Here is a 26,405-nt window from a genome sequence, read left to right as displayed (position 1 = left end):
TAAGAAATGAGGAGCAATGGGAGACCGTGCTGCGCAGCTCGGACCCGGATGTTCAAGCAAGAGTAGTCCAAATGGCTGAAGACGCCACCGCGGCTCAGGGGCTGCCGGCCGCCGTCTAAAGGGGGGACGGGTGAGGCTTCTAGTCATTACCCCCTCCTCTAACCACATTTTGGGCAAAATAAAGTTATTTCTCTCTCTCTCATACGCGGTGATTCGCATATTGTAAACAACCAGCGTAGTGGTTGCCGCGTTGGAGCGGAGCGTTACGCCCGTATTCAAAAACGTTCTTCAAGTCAACACAACACTTTGACTCAAGAGAGAAGATAGCACCGCCATCCATCCACAGAAGTGTTCACTGAGCTTCATGATCATTCACGGGAATTCAGAATTGTCACGTCTTTATCACTCGAGAGGCGGCGCTGTGCTCAAGAAGGTGGGTGGCCGGAGGAAGAGCTTCGAGTCGAGGGCTGTTTGAGAACAGGGAAGTTAGTCCTCCAAAGCAAACGAAGGTGTCTCAGCCGATCACAAAGAATCTTCTTAAGGAAATCAAGGTGTCCCAACAGAACTCCAAAGACGGACCCATGCTTACGCATTTATAACGAACCTGCGACAGATCATCCAAAACTTTATTTTAAGAAGCAATACAGGCTAGATATACCTGGTATTGAAAATTAAGCTTTATGGATTTCTTAAAATAGGCACTGGGAGGCACGTGAAGACCACCTGCGCAAATAAGTTGTGTGGCCAGGGGGACACAAAGTGAGATAATTATTGCTGTCAGCAGCCGAATTAACTAAAATTGAATAATTAACTTTTATTGACTGCAGTAAGTGTGTATGTTTGTATTCAAAAGTTAGAGCCAGTCGTGTTTCTACACAGTTTCACTTGGAAAAATTCTTCTAGCATGTCTATGCTCCGAGATATCCAACTCCAAATTTTAATTGTCGTTCGCATGATTACGCATGCAAGAGAGTGAGGATCGGCGCAAAGCTCCTCCCTGATGTGACGCGGCTGTTGAGTGCGGCGTTTAGTCTGACAACGCGGCGGAGGCATTAGCAAAGATAATAGAGAGTTTTAGATTAGGGGGACGCAAGCGTAGGGGCACGCTAGCGCTTGGGGCCGCGGTACTGCGCACGCGCAGACCGGTCTGCGCGAGCGCAGTACCGCGGCCCCAAGCGCTAGCGGGCCCTTACGCTTGCGTCCCCCTAATCTAAAACTCTCTAATAACTGCCCCCCTTCCCCTCACGGCTGGCGAAAAAAAAAATCGAAGAACCCGTAACCGCTGTCGTAACACGCGACCGCGCAGCCTGTAAAGACGGTGGCAGCTGCCATGCCGAGATAATGGCGCGAGCGGAGAAGCCGCAGGGCAGTGCGCGTGCGTAATGGTGACTAGACGACCGGGCATGGTCCTTGTTTGGGCTACGCAAATAAAGTGACTGCTGATTTCCAAGTATTGTAAGTTTTATTGAAATCAAAAGCAACAACTGCACCATCAACAACAGAAACCTTTTTAGCTATGCTGACGAATATTTCATACTGCCGCTTTAACTTTGGTGTTGTCATGCACAAATCTCATGACAACACTTCACCCATCAAGATGTCAATGCCCTAAAGATGTTCAAAATGCCGCCCTTCCCCAGCAACGCAAAACATAAACCGCTCTCGCGTCGAGTCGATAACTCTGCGCAGTACAATTGAAATTTGGAGTCGGATATCTCGGAGCACGAACCCGCTAGAATAATTCTTCCGACTGATACTGTGTATAAACACGACTGCCTCTAAGTTTTCAATACAAACATACCCACTTACTGCAGTCGGCAAAAATAATTATTCAATTTTAGTTAATTAGGCTGCTCACAGCGATAATTATCATCTCACTTTGTGCCCCCCCTGGCCATATAACTTATTTGCACCGGTGGTCTTCGCGTGCCTCCCAGTGCCTAATTTTAAGAAAACCATAAAGCTTAGCTTTGAACAACCTGTATTATCAGGCACAGCCGCCAAGCACATGGCTGTATTGGGTAACGTCCTTTTCCTATAAGCTCGGAGAAACCGTTACCAGGCTTCGCTATAGGGCTTCTTCCTCTTTCTGGGGTTTTACGTGCCAAAACTAGTTCTGATTATGAGGCACGCCGTAGTGGAAGACTCCGGAATAATTTTGACCACCTGGGGTTCTTTAACGTGCACCACAACGCAAGCACACGGGTGTTTTTGCATTTAGCCTCTATCGAAATGTGGCCGCCGCGGCCGGGATTCGATCGCGCGATCTCGTGCTCAGCAGCGCAACGCCTGAGCTGACTGAGCCACCACGGCGGGCTACAGGTGTTGCTCTAGCCGTATAAAACGCGGGTTTATCGTGAGCAGAAACGGTGAATTTCGGTAAATGATAAAGGCTACTATCATCATCATCATCATCATCATCATCATTGACAGAAGCTGACCCCCCCCCTCAGAAAAAACCTGGATCCGCCCCTGATCGCGCTACATGATAATTCAGTTGAAAAGTGCTCTACAGTGCTATTATAATCGAGCCGTAGCGCTTGCCCACATGAAGCATAAGCTATATATTCATAGTTTCTTTAGGCAAAATAATTAACTCAGATATGCAAGACATTAGGTATATTTAAAGGTAGAGCATGGTGAACTCACTGGTCACCACTCAGTTATAAACGCTTATGGATTCCACCCACGCAAGCTATCCAGAAAGCATGACTATCTCTTAGAATGAATGCAGATTTCGACGAGAAAACGCCACAAGAATTACGCCTGCGTTTAGAGACTACGCTGCGTAGCGCGCAAGCACGCTGTCGTCTACAGGCCGCGATCCCCCCCGATGTGTTGTCGCAGCGTTAAGAGGGACAAACCGCAAGTTTTTTGACGCAAGGCAACGCCTATCTAGATGCACTAGGGAGCAAGGTTTGCTTGCTAGGGATGCCGCGCACGCGCAGACTAAGGCTGTATTTTTCCGCGGGTGTGCTCTGCCGACGAGCGGCCACCGGTCTTGCGTTCCGAGTTATTTTGTGGGCACCTGTACATACATACATACATACATACATACATACATACATACATACATACATACATACATACATACATGAATGTATGCATATGTATGCATACACGCCCTAACTTGCTTAAGACTTCTCTGCCTGTTGGAGTCTGCAGCAGGCGATTTTCTTGTGTTCGTAGCTGTGCCTCGGTCAATTGTTCAATCGTGTTGTGTAGACCAAGCGCCAGTAGCTTGTCGTTTGAAGTATTCCGAGGTAATGTTAGAGCAGTCTTGTAGGCCATTCTTATTATTTGGTTTGCTTTTTCTTTCTCTTCCCTGTTCATATTATGATAGGGGAGTAAGTATGTGATGCGACTGACGACGAGACTTTTTACTAGTCGAAGGGTATCTTGTTCTCGCATCCCCGTACGATTGTTTGTTATACGGGCGATCATGCGTGAGATCTGCTGCGCTGCTGATTTCAGGGTATTTAGTGTATGCAGGGATCTCTGATTAGCTTGCAGCCACATACGAAGTATTGTTATGGTATCTTTCTCTTGAATGATTTTTTCTTCTAACTTGACTTCCAGCTTTAGACTCGGGTCCGTCCTTAGTGATTTTATCTTTGTAAAGCGGATAAGTTCCAACTTTTCCGCTGAACATTGGAATCCCCGAAGTCTCGTGTACCCTTCTATGGTACTAGCTGCCTGTTGTAGTCTTCTCCGCTAGGCTACCTGTAGTTTACCTTACGGTTATGTCGTCTGCATATATCGTATGTTGCAGACCGGCGATTTCTTTGAGTTGCTTTGCCAGGCCAATCATGGCAACGTTGAAAAGTGGGGGTGAAATTACCGCCCCTTGTGGTGTTCCTTTGTTTGGTGGTCGAATCGTGTCGGATTCATAATCCCCCATCTTGATTATTGCAGTTCTCTGATTAAGGAAACTCTGGACGTATTGAAATATTTTCTGTCCACAGTTAGTTTCCTCCAGCCCTTCAAGTATTCCTTTGTGAGTGATGTTATCAAAGGATCCTGTTATGTCAACGGCCATGATGACATTTTCCCCCACCTTTGAGACGTTCGTTAGTACTTCTTTTAAGAGCGGCACGATATAGAAACTATAGAAACGCTCGAAAACGTTAGACGCCAGTGTTCACGGTTGTATGAAACTACACAACCTACGAAGTTTATATTTTGAAAAAATGCGCCGTACAATAAGGTAATAAACAGGCAAATTTTGAAGGTTGTATGTCATCAGCGGTTAAATGAATATCGCTAAATACTCGTTTCTGGTCTGTTTGTGAGCATTATATCAAATGTATCAAAAGTCTTTCCGATGGGCTGAAAGGACGAACAACGACAAAAATTTTTTATTTTCAGAAAATAGCGGCCGCAATATGGGTCACACGCACCGAAAGTTAGAAGTGTGTAGGTCAGTTATGCGCTTTGAAAATAATTACTGAAAACTCGTCTTCAACCAAATTTTATGCATTGTAGAAGGCGTGTAGTTGCTTTTGACCATGTCTCTTCGGTTAACTGCGTGTGGCACTGTGCTTATATTTCGTTGTATGAAACATGTTGCGATTGACGAACAATAATTGGTTAATCTGTGTAGGTTGTAGTGCAATATATGTTTATTAGGTTATTTATAGCCTTTGCAGAAAGTTTCAGATTGTCAGTTCCAGATTGTCAAGGGTTCCAGATTGGCATGCTGCCCTTATCCGCAATGTTTCCCACAGGCATAGAATGACGAAACAAGACACCAAATTTAGATTGAATGAAAATGGGGGGAATATTATGTGTACTTTGTGGCTAAAATTTGTGTTCTGGCTTGAATAGAAGCATTGAAAATAACTGTCGAACTCTCGTTTTTCCGGTTTTTCCATGCGTGTTATGTGGAATGTACTGTGCTTCCGAAGTCTCCTCAATGAACTGTAGAAGCCATGTTGTTTATATACGAATAAACTAAGTAGAACGTGTTGGGTAATGTGTACGGGAAGTGGAACCTGCGTGCTTCAATTACGGCCTTTGCAATAAATTACGTATGTAAGTGCTGCGGAGCGTTATAAACATGTTTTACGAGCAGCGCAAGATTTTGCCAGCAGCCCTGGCATAACTACAAATTACAGCAAGACCAATTTCAACAAAAGTAGAAGGTATGCCATCGCAAGCTACTGCACCAAGTGAAAAGCATGGACATCAGTTACTGCTTTTGTAAAAAAATATTTAGCAAGTACTCGAAGGTGTCACTCCCGTTTTCATCTACGTTACGATATGTCCCGAGATAGCTGTGCTTTAGAAAACAATTACATTTTGTAGAAATGCGCTGCCTATCAGTTGCAATGTGGTTCGAAATTTTCATGTTCTTGGCCTAATTAGGAGCATTACCAATAATTATTGGGCACTACATTATTTTTTGCTTTTTTTCATTAGTGATATCACGTTCGCCTCGTGTTCTCGATAAAACAAATTGGGCAGCCTTTTTATGTTTGGTGACAGTAAGGGCCAGGTGATGGGTGATGTGTACGCAAAGTTAGAAGTGAGTTCAATGAGGCCTTGGAAGTAAATTACGCATGGGGGAAAGCTCTCTATAGCGTTGTGAAGGGATCTCACGAGAGGGGCATAATTTAGCCTGTTGCTGTCAGAACTTAAAATGCCATCGAGATCAAATTTAGCGGCAATTGAAGGAAGACTATGACAAATCTCTGTCTATAGGTAAATGATCGTAGATAAAATGCAGCTTTTAAAAATAAATCTTAAGTGTCCTATGGCCGCGCCAGCACCATTGCTTGCAAATGTTCCAACGGAACTGTTCGTTACACTATGTTTATATTTCGCTAAAAGAGGGGCCATGGTAAGAGCAGTTTATGACAAGATTTTCACTTTCCTGTCCTAATTAGAAGCCTCGCATATAAATACCTAGTTCTCGTTTTCACCGTCGCTTACGCGATCATACGACGTTCGTAGTTGTTTTTTCTGCTGTCCTCGGTAAACTAAACAACCTCACAGTTAATTGCCCTTGTAAAATTACGTATGCTAGCAATAAGGAGGATTATAAGTGCAATGTTTTACAGAGAACGCCGATGTTACGCCGCTGCCCTTGGGAGAACAGAGAACGTAATCGAGATCAAATTCATACGGAAATCGGAATGTGTTTTCGTCTAGGGAGGGGGGTGGGGGGTAAGGCAAGAAAGGGGGCACTATGACCGATGTTCTGTGGAAGTAAATCGTGTGAGCAATAAATGACTGCCATTGTCATATTGTTAACCATTGCTGGAAAGCGTTATATGCGGGCAAGGTTTCAAGGAGAGAAGTTATATGCGGGCAATGTTTTCAGGTATGTAATTTCATTACAGGCCATTAAAACTGTTAGTTCAACTGCCCGAAATAAACATCCTCACTGGAGATTCTGTTGTGAATCTGCCAGGTTGCACAATACTGCTTAATTTTTTTTGTCTCTGCTTGTTTCGGACCTCTTCAATACATATAAAATTCAAGCATCTGATGGTGGGATGGAACCTGACTGCATGCACAGCAGCCGAATGTCCAAGCAATATAACACAAACTTTTCTTGCTGCTATTGTTTTATACCCTGCCCGAATTATTCTAAAATGACAAGTCTGTGGACCAGGCGAGGGGACCCTGCACTTCATACTGTTGCGGAATATTTCTGTTCCAAAGCTTCTCAAACATTCATGAGGAAATGTCCCAGATGTTGTACCTTTTGAGTAAACACAACTGGCTCAATACTTGGGAGTATAGGAAAAATAAGGGGAATGCGCGAGTTGGAAATTTAAGACTATAAGCAAATCGAGAACAAGACGAAAGCAGGAGCCAATGTTTCGACAAGTGGCCTTGATAAAGACAAGTCCACTTGTCGAAACGTTGGCTCCTGCGTTCAGCTTGTTCTCGTTTTGCTGATCAATACTTGGAGAGATCGCACGTGCGGAGACATGAGCTTATTCGTGACGACCATAGCATGAGCGAGAGCCCCCGTACTTGCGCGCCACGAGTATAGGAAAAATAAGGGGAATGCGCGAGTTGGAAATTTAAGACTATAAGCAAATCGAGAACAAGACGAAAGAAGGAGCCAATGTTTCGACAAGTGGCCTTGATAAAGACAAGTCCACTTGTCGAAACGTTGGCTCCTGCGTTCAGCTTGTTCTCGTTTTGCTGATCAATACTTGGAGAGATCGCACGTGCGGAGACATGAGCTTATTCGTGACGACCATAGCATGAGCGAGAGCCCCCGTACTTGCGCGCCACGAGTATAGGAAAAATAAGGGGAATGCGCGAGTTGGAAATTTAAGACTATAAGCAAATCGAGAACAAGACGAAAGCAGGAGCCAATGTTTCGACAAGTGGCCTTGATAAAGACAAGTCCACTTGTCGAAACGTTGGCTCCTGCGTTCAGCTTGTTCTCGTTTTGCTGATCAATACTTGGAGAGATCGCACGTGCGGAGACATGAGCTTATTCGTGACGACCATAGCATGAGCGAGAGCCCCCGTACTTGCGCGCCACGAGTATAGGAAAAATAAGGGGAATGCGCGAGTTGGAAATTTAAGACTATAAGCAAATCGAGAACAAGACGAAAGCAGGAGCCAATGTTTCGACAAGTGGCCTTGATAAAGACAAGTCCACTTGTCGAAACGTTGGCTCCTGCGTTCAGCTTGTTCTCGTTTTGCTGATCAATACTTGGAGAGATCGCACGTGCGGAGACATGAGCTTATTCGTGACGACCATAGCATGAGCGAGAGCCCCCGTACTTGCGCGCCACGAGTATAGGAAAAATAAGGGGAATGCGCGAGTTGGAAATTTAAGACTATAAGCAAATCGAGAACAAGACGAAAGCAGGAGCCAATGTTTCGACAAGTGGCCTTGATAAAGACAAGTCCACTTGTCGAAACGTTGGCTCCTGCGTTCAGCTTGTTCTCGTTTTGCTGATCAATACTTGGAGAGATCGCACGTGCGGAGACATGAGCTTATTCGTGACGACCATAGCATGAGCGAGAGCCCCCGTACTTGCGCGCCACGAGTATAGGAAAAATAAGGGGAATGCGCGAGTTGGAAATTTAAGACTATAAGCAAATCGAGAACAAGACGAAAGCAGGAGCCAATGTTTCGACAAGTGGCCTTGATAAAGACAAGTCCACTTGTCGAAACGTTGGCTCCTGCGTTCAGCTTGTTCTCGTTTTGCTGATCAATACTTGGAGAGATCGCACGTGCGGAGACATGAGCTTATTCGTGACGTCCATAGCATGAGCGAGAGCCCCCGTACTTGCGCGCCAGTTTCCACTAGTTCAGAAGGACTGCCTGTGGGGCTAGTTGGTCTAACATAGTTACTTTCAGATATAGCGCAACGAAGTACACATACACACGAAGAAGGCCCAACAGACGCAGACGAGCGCTACCGGACTTTTGTGCTCGAAAGGGCATCATTCCAAGCGAGGTTAGTGCGCTCTTCGGTGCGGTGAGGCCTCCTTGGGTCATGCTAAGATGTTGTGCAAGAAGTCGGAGTTATAGCGCCAAGTCCGGTAGCAGTCATCGGCGTCTGTCGTGTCTTCTTGTATGTATATGTACTTGTTTGCGCTACACTCTAAAAAAATCCACGCTCATCTAAACGAGCATTTGCCGTTTTAGGGGCGAAGCTCCTTATGGCGGCACCCGTTCCGTCCCCGTCGTAGTAGTAGTAGTAGTGTGTAACCAGTCTGAGAAAAACGAGAAAAAAATTCCGAAGTTGTGTCCGTAGCGCGGAATCGAACCAGGGACCCCTCGCTTCCGAGCGCGCGGTGTTAGCCCACTACGCCACGAAGCGGACATGGACAAACGCACCACGATGGCTATAAATACCCAACATTAACGAAAGGCCGCGTTTGTGCTAGCGCGTTACGGCCCGTGTAAGAAGCTGGTGTAAGACGCTGTGGCCTCTCCACCTTACCTTCAACGCGTTTCGAACGCGCTGCCCAAAGCGGTGGCAAGTCAAGTTCAAGTCGAGGAGCGTTTATGAATACGGGGGGTATACTCTCTCAGCAGTCATGTGATGGCGTCGGCAAACGCGGTGCACGTTCCGGCATGTGTAAATGGCTGCGTAAGATGCTGTGGCCACTCCCCCTTACTAGAGAGTACTGCACGTTTCTAACGCGTTTGTGCTGGCGTCCCCTTAAGCGGGAGATCCGATGATTCCCTCCGGAGCTTCGCCCACTCATCATCATTCACCTCGTGGATCTGCTGTCTTTTTTTTTACACGCTTACTCTAGGCGTGATATTTCTCCGGGCTTACGATCACGCCTACTTGGAGCGATCAGCAACCCCTCTTCACGCTTAGCAGGCGTGATAGGGACCCCTATTCACACGCTCATTATGGCTGACCATTCTCCACGCTTACAGACGGCTCCTGAGGTAATGGCGCCCGAGGGGGGAATGCGGGTGGGTAGGGAAACATGCCCCCCCCCCCCCCCCCTACCGCCATCTCTGCATGCACGGGAGGCAACGAAGAAGCATCGGCTCTTGTCGGCTTGGTTTGCTTCTCTGAAGCGAGCTTTGCTCACCAAGCTCTTCGCAGTCCTTTTCTTAACTTCTGCTTCGCCGGCGCAGACTGTGACGGACCAAGAAACTATTGCAGTGGCAGTAGGCCAGCGAGGTAGAAGTTGAATATGCTGCAGAGATTGCGCAAGACGCTCCCGCCGGTGAAACTGAATCTAATCCACTTAAAGGGGCTTTGCAAATCACTGGCACATTTCAATGACGCCAAGAAATGCAAAACGTAAACAAACCCCTCGATATCTTCTGGCACGAAAGGACGAATGCCCTCTCAACCGTGATCTGCGGCCTCGCGTATTCGAAGATAGCGAGCCGTGTGCAGGATATATCGTCAGGACAGCATTTCCCCAATAAAATCCTCATGGTATTGCACTATATTTCCAATTTTTGGTTGAAAATAGCTAATAAAATTATTTTCACTAGCCTCTTTTTCTAAAAAAGGCGAATAGTCTAAGCAGCGAAACATTTATGACACGAATTTCTTCCTGGGGAACATAATGTAATTGTAATTAATAATGTAATGAACATAAGAAAATAGGATAAAAGGAAACGTTGATGTTTAAAAGCAAAACTTATAACATCTTCAGATCATCGAGGAAGCATAGAATCTACATGTGCTGGATTTAAATGCGCAACGCAGTGAACAAAAATTCTTTCATCTTGTTTGCGCCCATATGTTATTTCGTTGCTTGTTTCTGGCTTTATAATTGATAGCCATGTGATGCCGTATATAATATATATTTTGTATAATATAGGCATAGGCACATCACTAGGGGGCTTTTCCTAGGAATATGTCATCGCTGATGTCACTGCGTTTCTGCTCACAGTGGCAGGTGAGGAGCATTGTCTCCCCCAAGACAGTGCAAGGTCCTATAAGATCACTTAGCGGTACTTTGGTGAAAACACGCTTCTTTTAGGCTAAAAGTGGTAACTAATGACCGCTTGCTTTTTCACTTCTATAGCATTAATTGCATTTCTTCTGACATTTCTGCTATTGTTGGCTCTTAAAATGCTGCAGTCTGGAAGTCTTTAGAAGTAAGTGATGGGAGCATGCTATGCAAACCTGAGTCTAAAGCACGCTTGTATAGCGACGTATGGCGGCTCAGAAAATTTCTGTATTTTTGACACGATCAGAATTAACTTTTTCAATCCTTGTTCATTTTCATCAGTCCCACTTCCAAACCTTAGTTCGCTTTAAAATGCGACCTGAAAAGAAAGGAACATTGCGCAAAACGCATTTAGTTGAGACACGTAACTCCAACTGATTTTAACCGATCATGCTCTCCATAAAACTAAAGTTTGAAAGTTCGAACACAACTGGCAACGCATTCGAAGAGACCTTTAAAATCTAAGGAAAAATTAGCTAGAAAAGCGTATTTATGCTTAAGGTCCAACCCAATAGAGATTGAAATTTTGTCAGCAATAACATTCTACGTGAACTTGTCACACGTTAACTCTCACTGCGGGCATAGATGGGTTTCCAGCTGGCAATCAAGAGCTGCATAACTATATTTGCAACAGGCAGAGTATATTCCTGCTCATCGAACACAGTCACACATCCTCTCTTTAGAGCCCAAAATGTAAAATATTACACATTGATATCGTAATTCAGAGTTCAATTGAGGGTACAGGTAGCACATGTGCTTGCCCCCTCACATGCAGTGCTTTTGAGATGCAGGTTACTGTCAGTCGACAAATAGCTCACGAAATTATGAATTTAAATTTATCGGCAGCGGCATACTATGAGTGACATACGCGACAAATAGACCGATCAGCAGACTCGCCGGCAGCGGACAAACGTCAGCGGCGGGCAGCGGTGAACCACCTCATTTGTGCAATTTACAGAAAATCCACTGCCAGCCGGTGTGCATGCGGCTCGCCGGGAAGCGTGCAATGTACTCGTACCTTAATTTCAATTAGCGCGTAATAATGCAGCCATCGGTATGCTTCTGAATATTACGCTAAAGGATTTATAGTCACTCTTTGTAATGTTTAATAACGGTCATTTCATTACCTGTTCACCCTTCATGGTGAACAACACATGATATTACTTTTATCAGGTATCGGTTCTTGCAGCATCCTTGCCCGAAGCCTACGTTCACCAGACAGGTGAACCACCTGTCTACCAGACAGGATAGGCCGGTAGTATAAAATCATTTACTTCGATAAATAACTTTTCTACCCAGAAATGTGTCTGCCGAGCATATACGTACACAATACGGAGCGCACACAATGCAGAACATCTACATTAATTCGGCGCTAAAATACTACCGCAGACACAGCGGTACAATGTACAAGTGCCCGCGATACAATCGAACAAAGCCAAGCCTTTCACAGATTGCGCGGTGGTGCACCGCGCGACCGCGAAGTCAGCTAGCTTGACGCACCTGCACAATAGCGCCGATCACCTTGCTCAAGTTTGCGATTAATACGCCGTAACCAAATTGATGCGCCATTAACAGTGTTCTAAATCATGACAAGAAACACGGTGCAAAGTGCACAGTAGCAACTCCCAGCTCGCCATAGCCTTGCCCGAGGTGAAGTGGCAGCGGACGCGGAGAGAACGGTGAGCTTGCGAATATAAAAAAAGAGAAACGAAAAAGACTAATTAAACAGATAAACACGCTAAATTCGCATCATGAACCAGAATATAGCGTGAGGCGTGTTCCGACTTCAAAAATTTCTAAATTGAAATCGCCTAATAATCCTGCGAATTTGGCACTTGGGCAGAATAAACAGAACAATTAAGAAGAATTCAACAGTTGGCGTTAAAACTTGTTAAAAAGGCACGAGGCTGACTATACTCATTATTTCGATCAAAGCTACTGATCGCGTAGAATGTTCTCGCTTTTAACTGAAATGCACCGTTCACGCAATTTTGCACCAAACTTGACGCAAGCAGACACCGGAAATCATTACAAATAAACAGCCGCCATTGAATAAGAGCCAACCATGACTAATATTCTTATCTGTATGTTCCGATCATCCATGAATGACAGGTGAGGGGCCGCAATATATGCACCAATCGTATGGAAATACTGTACCTGCGCCGTCAGACCTTGGTGGGTTTTCTCTCGTAAACTCGGCACTGTCGCGCTCTGTTGCATGCACCACCCGCATTGTACGCAAAAAAAAATGTAGAAGTGAAGATGGCGATACACACCAACTCTGGCAATTGTACTGAAGACTCTGTGCGGGTTTGAACGCACTTCGTGACAGTCCGACAGAGAATCCACACAAGAAATGGCCGAGCGCAGTCTTCAAAACACCACGCGGTCTTCATCAGCCTCCCCAAGAAAAGTTTCGCATTCCCCGCAGCGCGGTGACAAGGCGCAGAGTGTTGTACTCCCTCGCCCACGCTTCGTGCAGATCACATGACATATCACGTTTCTGTCACAGTTATATGCGTGATGGAAAGTTCGCGTGCGAGCACTCCGCGGCATGTTAAGCGTGTTATTTGCGTTTCTGCCGCGTACGCAGCTCGCTCACGCCCACACAAGACCGAACCATGACGCGCAGTCATGTACCATCGCTTACATGAAGGAATGTCGCGCTTATTTTCGGTCACGTGGTGCTTGAAACATCATCCATGCCTCATTTACTTGCGCTTCACGCTTAAACTTACTGTTTAGCGTGAAATTAAGCGTGGAATTTTTATTGCGATAGCAATTATATGGACGCTCGAAGCGCATTGCTGTCGTCGTCGTCGCCGTGTGTTTCCGTATAAAGTCGAACGGCGATAAACTCGTCACCGCGGGCCGTATGCTGTATGTGCTAGTGAAAGCGCGCGAGAAATGCGCGCTCTCACGGAGAGAGAACCCACGGCGGAGAGCAAACACCACGTCTCCGGTCGTGCGAAAGGCCGTGGGGGGGGGGGGATGGGAGGGAGGGAGGGGAGGCGACGTTTAACTGCGGCACTAAATGCGTATCTTGCGACCGGTCTCAAGGGGAACTGGTGACTCAATCTCCCACACGAAAGGAGGAAAGCGGGAAGGCAGCGCGGGAGGGAGGGTGCGCGGCTTTTTCTTTGCCAGTAACTGCGTATTTGTACTTTTCGCAGCTGAGGGCTGTCGCGCGCACCGTATCTTGAAAGCAATCTCCACACGGCCTTCACCTTTGTATGCGCTGTGCTTTCACCGCTCAGTTCTCCGTTGAAGCGATAGACCACACGAACCTTCGGTCACTGCACCAGCCACGCTTGCTCGCGCCAGTGTTTTGACAGTGCATGTCTGCGGTCATCGAGTGTGATCTATTCATGTTTGCTTGAGCGCGCTGACGCCATGCTTGTTAATTAAGTTAGCAAGCCAGCGATTTCGCTGAAAATAGACAATCAGATAGTGGCCGCACCGAGGAACCGAGGAACTTTACTGAGTCAGAAACATGCCAAGCCGCTGCTTCAAAATGTTTGTCAAATCAAGAGCGAAGAGCACACTGGTCCCAATTTAATTCATAAGTGGAAAGTTTGGACAGCTTGGAATACATTTCTAGCCCCGCTTTTAGTACAAGCACCGTATACGCTGCTCTCGCCGTTTGGACAAGGCGTAATGAGCTCTGAAAAGATTTACATTGCCTCTAACGCTGTGGTCAAAGCTTCTTGTCGTGCACAAAGCCATCGTCTACGATATGCGTCGAATCAGAGGTTTGCTGCGCCGTACCGGCGTCACACGCTTTGCATTATAAACGCGGAGGCAACGAAGGCAGCTGAGGCAACAATGGATGCGTCACCATGTGATTACACATGGCAGCGCCCATGGGAGCGCCGCGAAAAGGGTCAATAACCAGAGAAGCACAGGCCACGTGCATAGGCGCCGTCGCCACACTCTTCACCCCCTACCTGTCTCTATTCCACCAGCGCCGGCACCTCCGACGCGCGTGACGTTATAAAGGAGCAACCGCATGCACGCGATTTTCGAGCGACACCGACAAGCGACGGCGACAAGCGGCAGGTTTTGCCGTCGCGGAGGGTGATCCGTCGCTGTCTTTGTTCGCGTCACCGGTTTCTGGCCAGCCAGAAAATATCGCTTGTCGCCCGGAAGTCAGCGCGACGACATCCGCTGGGGACAACGATTGCGCAACAACATGGCAGCAATCAGTCTACCCGCTTCGATCTCAATTCGCTCTTGCAACTTGCTCTCTGCTGTGACAGCAAAAAATAAATAGTACAACCAGTCATCGCTTCGTCTCATCGCTAGCTGAGGACAAAGTATCGGCGCTCTCTTGTCGTTATTTATTGAAATCGGTTGTTTTGACGCTGTTAGGCCTGAAACGTCACCGAGAGCCGAGAAAGTGTTTTATGTTTTACTCCCCAGATGGCGCCACTGCATTTTACGCGGGTGGAATGGGACGTATTCCCACTGGGGATGATAGCATATTTTAGCTAGATCTAGATAAAACGCTGACCTTTTGATAAGTTTGAGATTTCTTTACGCGCACACGATAACATTTATTCGCGCAACAATGTCAATCCATCGCTACTCTTTTTCGCGATGTAGCGTTCATGTGGTTGCTCCACGCCGCGACATGACAGCGTGACAGGGTGTGCCTGTCGCGTCGCTCGTCGCTGTCGCTTGAATATCGCGTGCGTGCGGTTGGGCCTTAACCACAGAAGCGCAGGCCGCGTGTACAATCGGCTCCATTCCTGTCCAATCGTATTGTCTACATTTCTGTCCACGATGCGGACGCAAGCAGCCCCGGATAACCCGCTGGTAGCGCATGCGGGGAATACATACGCGGGCTAGAGGTCAACAGCTTCGCTGTTATAACGAGTGTGGCCCAACAAGGGCACCCGGACCTCAACATGCGGCTTCAAAAAATTGAGCGACGATTAGGATATTCCCTAATGCGAAATTAGAGCATAGCTGTATGCGTATTTTCATTTCGCAGTATATTGACTGCGCGGACAATCCGTCTCATGCGGCACTTTGCAAATGGTGCGAAGTGTGGGGCGACGGCCTCGCTAATCGGGAGTTCGCGAGAGCCAGCGCGTGGGTGACGCTTGGACGCGATTCACAGCAGCCGCCGCCGTCAAATCTTCCCGACGACGCGCGCTACTCTGGCGCCATCTCGTAGCCATTGTCGCTGCACCCTCCTCTCCACTTTCCTCCTCACGTCTTTCATCCCCCGCTGCGATCGGCGTTCGCTTTCGTCTTTCGCTGTGCTCGTTCGCTCAGTTACGCCGCCGCCGCTTGCCGTAAGAGCTGCACTCTAAAAAGGGCGTAGTATTATTTAGAGCGCAGCTTTTAGGCGCCCGTTGCTGGGTTGAGCGTAGGCGACCCTCGGCGTAACTGCGCGAACGCGCTCGTGCGACTGCTAGCGCGTTCATTGTCGTCTTCTTCTACAGCTGACTTCGATGCAATTCATGCCAGCGTTCCCATACAGCCCTTCCCTCTGCGGAGGCACTGACGGCACTGGCCCACTGCCAGTGCCGTCAGTGCCAGTGCGGTGATTTTGGTCTCAAATTATTTGCCTCAACCTATCGCGAAATCAAAGCCACGTATACAGCTTCCCTTAAATTTCGCATTAGAAAGCATCGTAATCGTCGGATATTGGATCCCGTTCCTTCGGCGAGCGTCCGCGTTATCGCTCGTAACCGAGCGAACGAGCGCAACGAAAGATGAAAGCAAACGCGAAGCGCAGTGGATGATGAAAGACGGCGATAGCGAAGAGAGCGCGAGGCGGAAAGCGGAGGCGGAGGGTTTGTCGGAAGGCTGAGAAAAAAAGCGTAGTGTAGCACAAGATGGGCTCTCCCAGCCCCCTCTCGAATATCTACTCTGCGGCGACGATGGCTACGAGATGGCGCCAGAGTAGCGCGCGTCGTCTTGGGGGTCTGCCTGCTTCGGCTGCTGTGAATCGCGCCCACGTGTCATGGACGCGCTGGCTCTCGCGATCTCCTGATTAGCGAGGCAATCGCGTCACACTTTATTTATTTATTATACCTTCGAGGTACATTTGTACATTGCAGAGGGGAGGGGCAAGGTAAATACATGGTGAAATAAAGCGAACACTCGCCAGTGGAAATACGTGTATTGGAAAATAAAACGAAGTTTCGAGTCTCGTACAGGACCCTTGATCACAATGAAAGCAAACGTGGTGGCTCTTGTTTAAATATAGGATAGATGGCGTAGTGCGCGTGTGTAGATTTCTGGCAGATTCCCACATGTCCTGTTTATCGCATGCTGCGTCGTCTGAATGTGCAGCGACTCAAGCATTCGTCTTGCAGGCATGCAGTTTCTTCTCTGTGGCGATTATGGATGCCGATTCCCAGTCTATGCAGTGACCTGTGTTTTCGTGGTGTTCTGATAAAGCGTTTGAAGATGAGTTGCCCTTGGCGACTTCGTACTGATGCTGTTTTATGCATTTTTTGAAGTTACCGGTCTCGCAGACTGAGGTTGCGTCACAATCTCTGCACGGTTTTTTATACACAACACTGGGGTACCTAGATGGTTCCAAGGGGTCTTTTACGCGCACCATTTGATCACGTAATTTGCTTGACGGGACATGCGCAACCCAAACGTCGTACTCACTGAAAACTCTTGCCAAAGCTTCGCTTACCCCGCGCTTATACGGAATGGCTGCGCGTTTACACTTCTTTGTAACCGCTTGGCGGTTGGGCGCTGAGGCAGATGTTCCTGATCTCTGAGCATTTCAGGCGGATATCTGTTATTCGACAAGTCGCTGCGTACCGTGTCCAGTTCTGCTTTGCGTCTTTTAAGGGTCGAACAGAGATGGACGGCGCGATCGAACAAGGATGACACGACCGGCACTTATGGCCCTTTGGGTGTACGGAAAGGAAATCGAGGTATTTTCCCGTGTGCGTGGGTGCCGCAGCGCCCGACCGCCAAGCTGTTACAAAGAAGCGTAAACGCGCAGCCATTCCGTATGCGCCCGGAGTAAGCGAGGCTTTGGCAAGGGTTTTCAATGTGTACGACGTTTGGGTTACGCATGTCCCGTCAAGCAAGTTACGTGGTCAAATGATGCGCGTAAAAGACCCCTTGGAACGATCGAGGTACCCCGGTGTTGTTTATAAAATACCATGCAGAGATTGGCACGCAACCTCAGTCGGCGAGACCGGTAACTTCAAAAAAGGCTTAAAACAGCATCAGTAGGAAGTCGCCAAGGGCAACTCATCTTCAAACGCTTTATCAGAACACCACGAAAAAACACAGGTCACTGCATAGACTGGGAATCGGCCACCATAATCGCCACAGCGAAGAAACTGCATGCCTGCAAGACTAATGCTTAAGTCGCTGCACATGCAGACGACGCAATATGCGATAAACAGGACACGTGGGAATCTGCCAGAAATCTACACACGCGCACTAAGCCATCTATCCCATATTTAAACACGAGCCACCGCGTTTACTTTCATTGTGATCGAGTGTCCCGTACGGGACTCGAAACGTCAACTTTTATTTTCCAATGCATGTATTTCCATTGGCGAGTGTTCGTGCTATTTCCTCGCCAGACGTGTTTCCGTCGAACTCTTGATTAAGGCAAATACAGAGGTAAAACAGACATAGTTGATTATAGAAAAAAAAATACAAGTACAAATAAGCAGAAACTTTTGAAGAAAACGTCAAATCTAAACACTTGGAAGTCAATAATTAATAAAAATAACCAGGAAAACAGTGGTTGCTTAGTTGCTATGGTGTTGGGCTACTAAGCACAAGGTCGCGGGATGGAATCCCGGCTACGGCGGCCGAATTTCTATAGGGTCAAATGATAAAACACCCGTGTAGATTTTTGGTGCGCGTTAAAAAACCCCAGGTGGTCCAAATTATTCTGGAGTCCCCCACTACGGTGTGCCTCATAATCAGATCGTGGTTTTGGCACGTAAAACCTCATAATTTAACCAGAAAAATAAGAAGGAAGACACCAAAGAATAAGAAAAAACAAGTATTGACCTGGAAGTGCTAGATAATTACCTCATACAATAAATGGCAAAAAACATCGCAAAACATGGCATACAATTTGATAAGAATGGTAAATAGAAACTTGGAAAGCGTAGCAAAAATACATGGCGTAACATAAAAAAGAAAGGAAAAAAACATACCATATAAAAATACAAGGCATAACTTAAATTTATGGCATAAGAGCAGTTACTATGCCGAACAATATTTCAATCGCAACATTAATTTATAAACTGAAACTCTGAAGTGTGGTTTTAAAGTTTCCGGTGTCGGTTATGCTTGTAAGTCATGCGGGTAAGTTATTCCAATCTTTGCTCGCTTGGAGAACAAATGAACATGAAAAGCCGACGGTGTTGCAGCGCGGAATGTTTACCTTTTGGCGGTGGTTAATGCGAGATGAAATGTATGGTGGCGGTTGAGCACAAATAGAACCTAACTATGAGTTGTGATAGTAGATTTTATGGAAAAGACATAGGCGAGATATTTTTCTGCGGGTTGATGACAGCGGAAGGTGTAGGAGAGCTTTCATGTTAGTGACACCCGCAGTTCTTTGGTAGTTGGTGAGGATGAAACGGGCTGAGCAATCCTGTATTGCCTCTAGAGACTGTATGAGGGTCTCATGACCAGGGTCCCATACTGATGATGCGTACTCAAACTGTGGACGAATATAAGTTGTGTACAATAAGAGTTTTAGCGATGATTGTGCTAGGGAAAATGTCCAACGAAAGCATCCCAGTGTACGAGTGGCCTCAGAGGTTATGTGGTCAATATGAGTTTTCCAGGATAGGTTGTTGACAATTTGAACCCCCAAGTATCTGTATGACGCTACACATTCTAGTCGGATGTTATTTAGCGTATAAGTTGGGCAGATCACGTTACTAACAGAAATCCTCATAGTCTTACATTTTTAAGGCTTAATTCCATGCGCCACGTACGACACCACTCATTTATGTTATTTAGATCCTCCTGAATTGCTAGAATATCTGAGAAATTAATTATTTTACGATACAAGACACAGTCACCCGCACATAGACAAATGTTCGAGGAAACGTGAGTGGGCAAGTGATTAATGTAAATTAAGAATAATAAAGGACCGAGCACGGACCCTTGCGGGACACCGGAGTCAACTGGAGCTAAAGGCGAGTTAGCGTCATTAGTGGTTACAAATTGAACAAGTGATGTCATAAAGGCGTGAATCCAATTAATTACGGCAAGGCCTATGTTTAGAACGTTTTATTTATGAAGAAGCAATGCATGGCTCACTTTGTCAAACGCTTTAGGAAAGTCAAGAAATATGCAGTCTGTTAAAAAACCTGAATCTAAATTGGCATGTAGGCGATTAGTGAAGAGGATGAGCTGAGTGTCACAGGAGAAGTTTTTACGGAATCCGTGCTGCATAACTGTGAAGAAGTTGCTATTTTCAAAAAAAGTAACTAGATGCGTGTAACTTTACATGGTACTGATGTAAGTGAAATATGTCTGTAGTTCTGTGGATCATGGGTTGGCCCAGTTTTGTAAATGGGGATTACTTGCCAGTTTTACAGCGTAACCTGTTATGGGCTCATTCTAATAGCCGTTTCAGTTTGCGTTGTTGTCCGCCACCGCCGCCGCGTAATTGCTATCGCCCAAAATGCGAAAAAAGGTACCCGGTCTGCGCCGGTATCAAACCCAGGTCCGCTGCGTGGGAGTCGGATACTTTACCACTGAGCCACGCAAGCGCTTGCTATCAGCGTCAGAAAAAGGCGCAGACGACCCGAAATTCCGCCAGTGTGTTGGCGCCATCTAGTGAAGGCACCTGAAAAATCCGCATGCACAGGCGCAGACGACGAGATTCTATTCAGACGAGGCGTGCAATCAACGCGATCCCGATGTGAGATGTGGGCCACGTATTCTCGGTACCTCTTCGGTACACGTTATGTCGTCTCCTCGTAAGGTACGAACCGCTGCTGAAGAAGCGAATTGTAGAGCTACGTGCGCGGCTACAACCAAGCATCATCGGGCTCAGCAGACTGCTGTGCAGAGAGCATTACAAACTGCAGCTCGCCGTCGACGCCGGGCGCACAGTTGAGATCGCTCTCGTCAAAACAAGGCGAAGAGTTTTTGCCGCGAAGACCCGGTTGTGCGTAGTGCAGAAATTCCTACTCTAAAGCCGCTCCACCAGCTCACGCTGTGGGAGTCGCAGTAAGCTGCGTGTGCCGCGCAGGCCTGTGACTTTTTTCAATCATACGGTGAGGTGCCAGAGTTGTAAGATTGCGATTAAATACACTATAGTATGACTGAGCAGTATTCCACAGTGTTTTATAAGAATGTAGTATTGATTTCGTCTACCCCACATATGCTTTAGGTTTTAATTTCTGTATTGTGGATTTGATACCGGTTGAGTCGAAAACGATGGGATCCATGAAGTGATAGTTAGTCGAATTTATCATAGGCATCAGATAAGTGATCTGAATTGGTGCGAATGACTTGCAAATTTAAGGGTCGCAGGTAATTACCACAGTCATGATGATACTTGGCTCCGTTTGTAACGTGCCGTGCCAGACAGATTGTCAGCGCCAGCCAATATATCGCAAAATGAAAACACATATAGAGCTGCGCTCAAATTTCGCATTAGGGACTATCGTAATCACCGGTTAATTTTTTCCATCCATCAGCATCATCAAAAGCAAGTGCGCAAGGTTGGACTTGAACAATAGAAAGCTTTAGCAGAGCTTTGCTTACGCTCCGCTCCGTTCAAATTTCACGCACCATGGTGACTGCATAAACTGCATGGATTTCGTTTATCTAACAGCACGTCTTCCACAGACGGCAGCGACGTGCTTTCAGCTTGGCTGTAAAACAATAAACAAACTAAATGGACCCACCTTAAGCTCCACTTAATCGGTTTCATAGCGGAACGTTGGCAGTGCTCCACGTTCCGCTGCCGGTATGATCGTTGTGCGCACGCGCATTAGTGCTCCCGGTATAGCGTTCTGTCGAGCGGTTGTGTGCAAATTGTTAGGATACATTGATCTGAACGAAGCAACTCTTAATCGCTCTGCTAAAAATGCCGAGCACTTCTATGCGCTAATGCGTTACGGGAGAACTTGGAAACCCAGTTTGAGCGTCGTTATATTTACACTGTACGGTAGCAGTCGTCAAGTGTACAATTTAAGTCGTCCTCATGCGAGAGAGGCACCGAGACAAATTAGATGCGCACACAGTAAGGAAAACAACGATAACTTTTTGCAATCTTTAGTCATTGAACGAAGACCGTGTTCACAATGGCTAGATTCCAGTGACCGCAATGTCACCGCGTACAGACAGTATAGTGTAACTCTGAAAGGAACATTTTAGATCGTCCTTATGGACGTCGTAAAACATAAGATAAGAATTCGCAGAAGAAGGCCCTGAGAGAACAAAAAATAAAACCTGCAAGTTTCAAGGTCGCGGGTAATTACAACAGTCATGATGATACCTAAAAATTGATTAATTCAAGGCCAAGTCATACCCCAGTCACACGGGGCACTTTCGACAATTTGAGCCCAATGGGATGGTATTTCTTGATCCCGATTGGTTGCCTTTGACATGTTGCAATAAGGAGTCAATCACGACTGAGAATCTTCATCCCCATCGGGCTCGATTGGGATCGGAAGCGTCTTGTATGTCTGTGGTATAAAGCATGGTCATTTTTAACGCGCCTTTTAGCGCCGCACAAACACTTGGTGTTTCCCTGGCAAAGACAGCATCTTCTTGCCTATTGATTTCAGTCAAGGGAGTGCTGTCGTTGTGTCGTCAACATATCGCCCTCGTCCTCACTGTCATAGCTTCGTTGTCCTCGTGGTGTTTGCGCTATTCAAGGACGTCAATGGTGTCTAATCCTGTCGTTTGTTGTTGTTGTTGCATGTCCAGGTACAAGAGGGCGGGATTCGGACAGCAGCCGTACCCTCAGTTGAGCACCGGCCAGCTCCTTCTTGATCTGGACATGTTCTTCAAGAGATTTCTAGCCATTAAAGGGCGATATCCAAGACCCATTGAAAGCAACTTCCTTGTTCAGGCTATGTGGGTCCACGAGAAGTGCAAGGCTGCACATGTCACGGGTGACACTTTGTCGGCCTGGACAAAAATTCTAGACTCTCTCGAACTGAGCGGATGGCCGTACGTCAAATTCTCTGGTGACCTAGTGAAGCTTGTGTCCACCGGAGATCGATACTTGATGCTCGAGACGTTGTTCAGGGTCAACGTCCTTCGAACAGTTAGCGGTCAAAGCATGTCGCAGATTGTTCTCAAGGCGCCGGTGACGTACCTAAGGCGCTACATTTCCCTCTCGAAACCGAATGCAACGAAACTGTACCTAGAAACAATCGTACAAGCTTTGAGCCTGTACCGGAATGGAACTATGGGTGAAATGGCAGGCAAAGAAATATCGAGACTAGAAATCGCGCTGGAAAACCTGACATCTGTGGACACCATGCCAGCCGAATATGCAGTGAAGGACCTGTGGTCCATCGATATGCTGCCCAAGAACGACAATTGGGACTGGCTGAGGTACATGAGACTGCTATTCAAGACAGAGACGCGGGTCATAGGAACAACATTTATGTACGTGGAGGATCCCTCGTTTTTTTCTCGCGTGAACACCATCTTCGACATGGACGACTACAAGACCGCGATCGCCAACTACGTCGGATTTAAAGCCATGGTCACGTTTTCGCCGTTCATGCCATCTGATTACAGACTTCTGTATGAATTCAGCCACGGCTACGACACCAGGCGCATAGACGCACAGCTCGCGACTTGCAGCTTCCTTCTCGAGAAGATGTACCGCTATGGTGTCGGTGTGGCCGCTAAGCTCACTTCGAGCAAGGAATTCGCAAGCGTCTACAGGACGCACAATGACGACCAGTTCGCCGCGTTGTTCAACGATACGCGGACGGTCGTGCGCGATCTCCTGCAGTCGGGCCGCTCCTGGTTCTCGCGAGAGGACTTGAAGACGGCTCAGAGGAAGCTGGATGCGATGACGCTCGTCTTCGGCACGCAGGCCAACTTCGTCCAGTACGAGGGTTATCGCCAGACTCCTGCGTTGGCTCTGGAATCTAAGAACAGCGTTCTGGACACTGTGTTCGCCATCTTCTCATACGCATCTTCCATATACTGGGACGCGTTCGTCAGCGGTGGCGTCGTCCGGACGGCGGCAGCATACGACAACGTCTATGCGACGTCCATCTTCGACTGGGGCAGCGAGTACCAGGCTACCAATAACTTGGTCTTCGTCCCGAACGGTGTCGTTGGCTTCCTCGGCACCATATCGAACAAAATTCCTTTCCAGCTCTACCCAGTCGTCCTGGCGCACGTCGTCAGACCTGCGCTGCGAGCGCTTGTGCGCAGTAACTCGCTCTTCGACGACCGCATGGTGCCGCGGAAGTGGTGGAGCGCCGAGTCAGTCGGCGCGTACGAGAACGTCACCCAGTGCCTGCGGCGGCGGTACGAGATGGCAGCGCGCGCTGACGAAGGAACTGGCGTCTACTCAGGGGCTCCCGGCAGGTTCAGTACGGCGCGTCTCGAGAACGACTTCTTAGACAACGCCGTGCTGCGACCGTTGTACGAATTGTACGAGAAAGCCCTGGAGAGATACAACGCGACGCGGATGTACTACCAGTTGCCCGAGTTGCGTGTTACGTCCAGAGAGCTGTTCTTTTACAACTACGCGTCCGCTTTCTGCGACGGTGCCGACAAAGCGACCCGGAAGCTCCAGCGCAGCATGGCCATCACACCGGCCAAGCTGCGCGTTAATGTTCCTCTCAGTAACTTTGCGCCATTCCTCAGAACGTTTTCGTGCCCAAACAAGAACGGTCAGTTACCGCGATGCGAAGTGTGGCAGGGCTTCGACTGATGGTGCAGTGCTGAGCATGTGGATGGACTTGTTCTTCGCCACCTTACGTTTCCGCAGCGATGATTTTTGGCCTAAATTAGATGCTTGCCTGTCTCGTAAAACTGAAATTTATGAGCATGTCTGCATAAGGAAAGAAAATATTTCATTTCATTTCCCATAGTGGGTCTATTTTCTTAAACCCGCCGTACAAAAAAGAAAAATAATACTTTAGCGGACGTAATACAGCGGTAGCGTCCCTCATAAAACAGGCAGTCCTTCCATTATGACATATCGGGACGAAATACACGTAAACTGCAGCTTTGCCCCGTCGTACGTTACGCTGAGGTTTCCTCCGTTATTAGGTAAAAAGGAAGAAAATTGTGTTGCATTTCTAACACGGGCATACGCTGGAATAACTGAAACCAAAATCGATGCCCGTTTCGCGAAAACATGTATGGAATATGTATGGAATATCAGCGAATAACTAAAGGTGGAGTAATGTAGGTGCACGTAGATTTGTTATTGTCGAGGTAATAGAAGTCCTAGAATGTGAAGCATTGCCGGCAAACAGAAGTCAGAAACGGTAGTCCCAATGCTAACATGCAAAAGAGGTGTACCCGTAAAAAAAAGAAAAAAAAAGAAAATCCAGATTCCAATTTTTACTATAGAAATATTATTTAAACAGAAAGCATACAGACATTCTTGACTTTTGACTTTTTTTCTGTTTACGCTGAAATGCACCTTGTTTTAGCAGTCATCGATGCAAACGAAATTGGTTTTGTGTCTTTACAATCATCAGTAACAGATGGCCGCAGCCTGACTATGCACTTAAATGAAGGAATACAAGTCTCATATGCAGGGAATTAAACACGAAATAAACAGCAGTAATTTGATTTGTGCTGGAATCTCGGCATTGTTTTGGAAGGGCATTCCTCCCCCTCCCCCCATTTTTTTTTAAATTTATGACTGCGCAGCCTGAAAGAGTTTCGTGTGAGGAAGGGAAACAGCTCTTCAACTTCAATCGAGAAAAGTATGTCACAAGACAATTTTCCTCAAGGAATGCAATTACGTCACAGGGATGCTTACCAAGGAACGGGTCATCAAATACAGGGTGTCATCCAATACAGAGGTCCCACTCCGGCGGCGCGCGCTCCGCATTTGAGAAAATGTTCGCGTACGCCCTGGCCATTCTGCAAGCACTATGGAGATATGAGCTATGTTGCATTAGAAAGCATACTTAATCAGCGTTCGAATGGCACCTAATAGTATCGCCTAGCATGAAGGAACTCGCGTGGTTGTTTAGTGGTATGGGCGCTGTGCTGTTATCCTTGGACACAATCGTTTACTAACTGAATCCGCCTTTTCCATTGCGCTGTGGCGCCACCTTAGCGGGCTCCGCGAGAAACAGTATGTACGGCGTCGGGGCCCCGCGGTACGCACGAGACACGCTGCAAGAAGCGAGCTGAAATGGGTTTGTGCATTTGTCAGTCGTAATTTTCGTTTTGTATGTGTGGCCGCTTGTTGGACAGGATGCCTAGGCCGGCAATGACTCTGGTGCGACTTACAACCGCAAGTCGTCGAAATATTATGACGGGATTTCGTGCAGCTACGCCGACAATACCGGTCACCGTGCGATGTGCCTCTCAACGAAACGCGATTGACACAGCGCCTACGCTTGTATTCCTATTATTCATATTTATTCGTACCGAATATGAGTCCAAACATGCTTCGGAAGTTGAAATGCACGAAGGTGAGCACTCGCCAGCCGCCCACATCAAGTTTAAGCTGGGGTCGATTCCGCTCAGCGAAGGTTAGCCATATCGTATACAGCAGCCGAGTTCATGCATTTGCCACTGTTACACCTGCACTGAACGTACGCTAATAGGATAAAAACTGCTTTTATTGCTGAGTCTTGACCACAGTGACCATAGCTCTTTGAAGGGGCGACACTGCGCCCAGAGTATTTATGCAACGAAAAAACGGCGCATTTGTTTACATCGGCACGCGTACGGCCACCGCTCTCTGTTCGCTTCAAGCACAGCAGAAACCGTGCACCGCTCACACGAAATAATGCGGAAATGTTCAAAGCATATATGAATACTTATCTTGCACATAT

General features: G+C 47.2%; 1 protein-coding gene across 1 annotated transcript in view; it reads left to right on the top strand.

Annotated features, from left to right (window-relative positions):
• The window catches only part of LOC119443738 (neprilysin-2), a 49,444-nt gene extending 25,134 nt beyond the window's left edge, over positions 1 to 24,310 (top strand). Inside the window, exons 6-7 of the mRNA XM_037708443.2 lie at positions 20,918 to 20,925; positions 22,330 to 24,310. Of these exons, the coding sequence (XP_037564371.2) occupies positions 20,918 to 20,925; positions 22,330 to 24,310 (1,989 nt within the window). The remainder of the gene's footprint in view (positions 1 to 20,917; positions 20,926 to 22,329) is intronic.
• Positions 24,311 to 26,405: the final 2,095 nt, after the last annotated feature.

Source organism: Dermacentor silvarum, chromosome 3 (assembly GCF_013339745.2).
Source record: "Dermacentor silvarum isolate Dsil-2018 chromosome 3, BIME_Dsil_1.4, whole genome shotgun sequence".
Taxonomy (NCBI): domain Eukaryota; kingdom Metazoa; phylum Arthropoda; class Arachnida; order Ixodida; family Ixodidae; genus Dermacentor; species Dermacentor silvarum.
The sequence above is the reverse complement of the archived record's forward strand: the minus strand, read 5'-3'. Positions and strand labels throughout refer to the sequence as shown.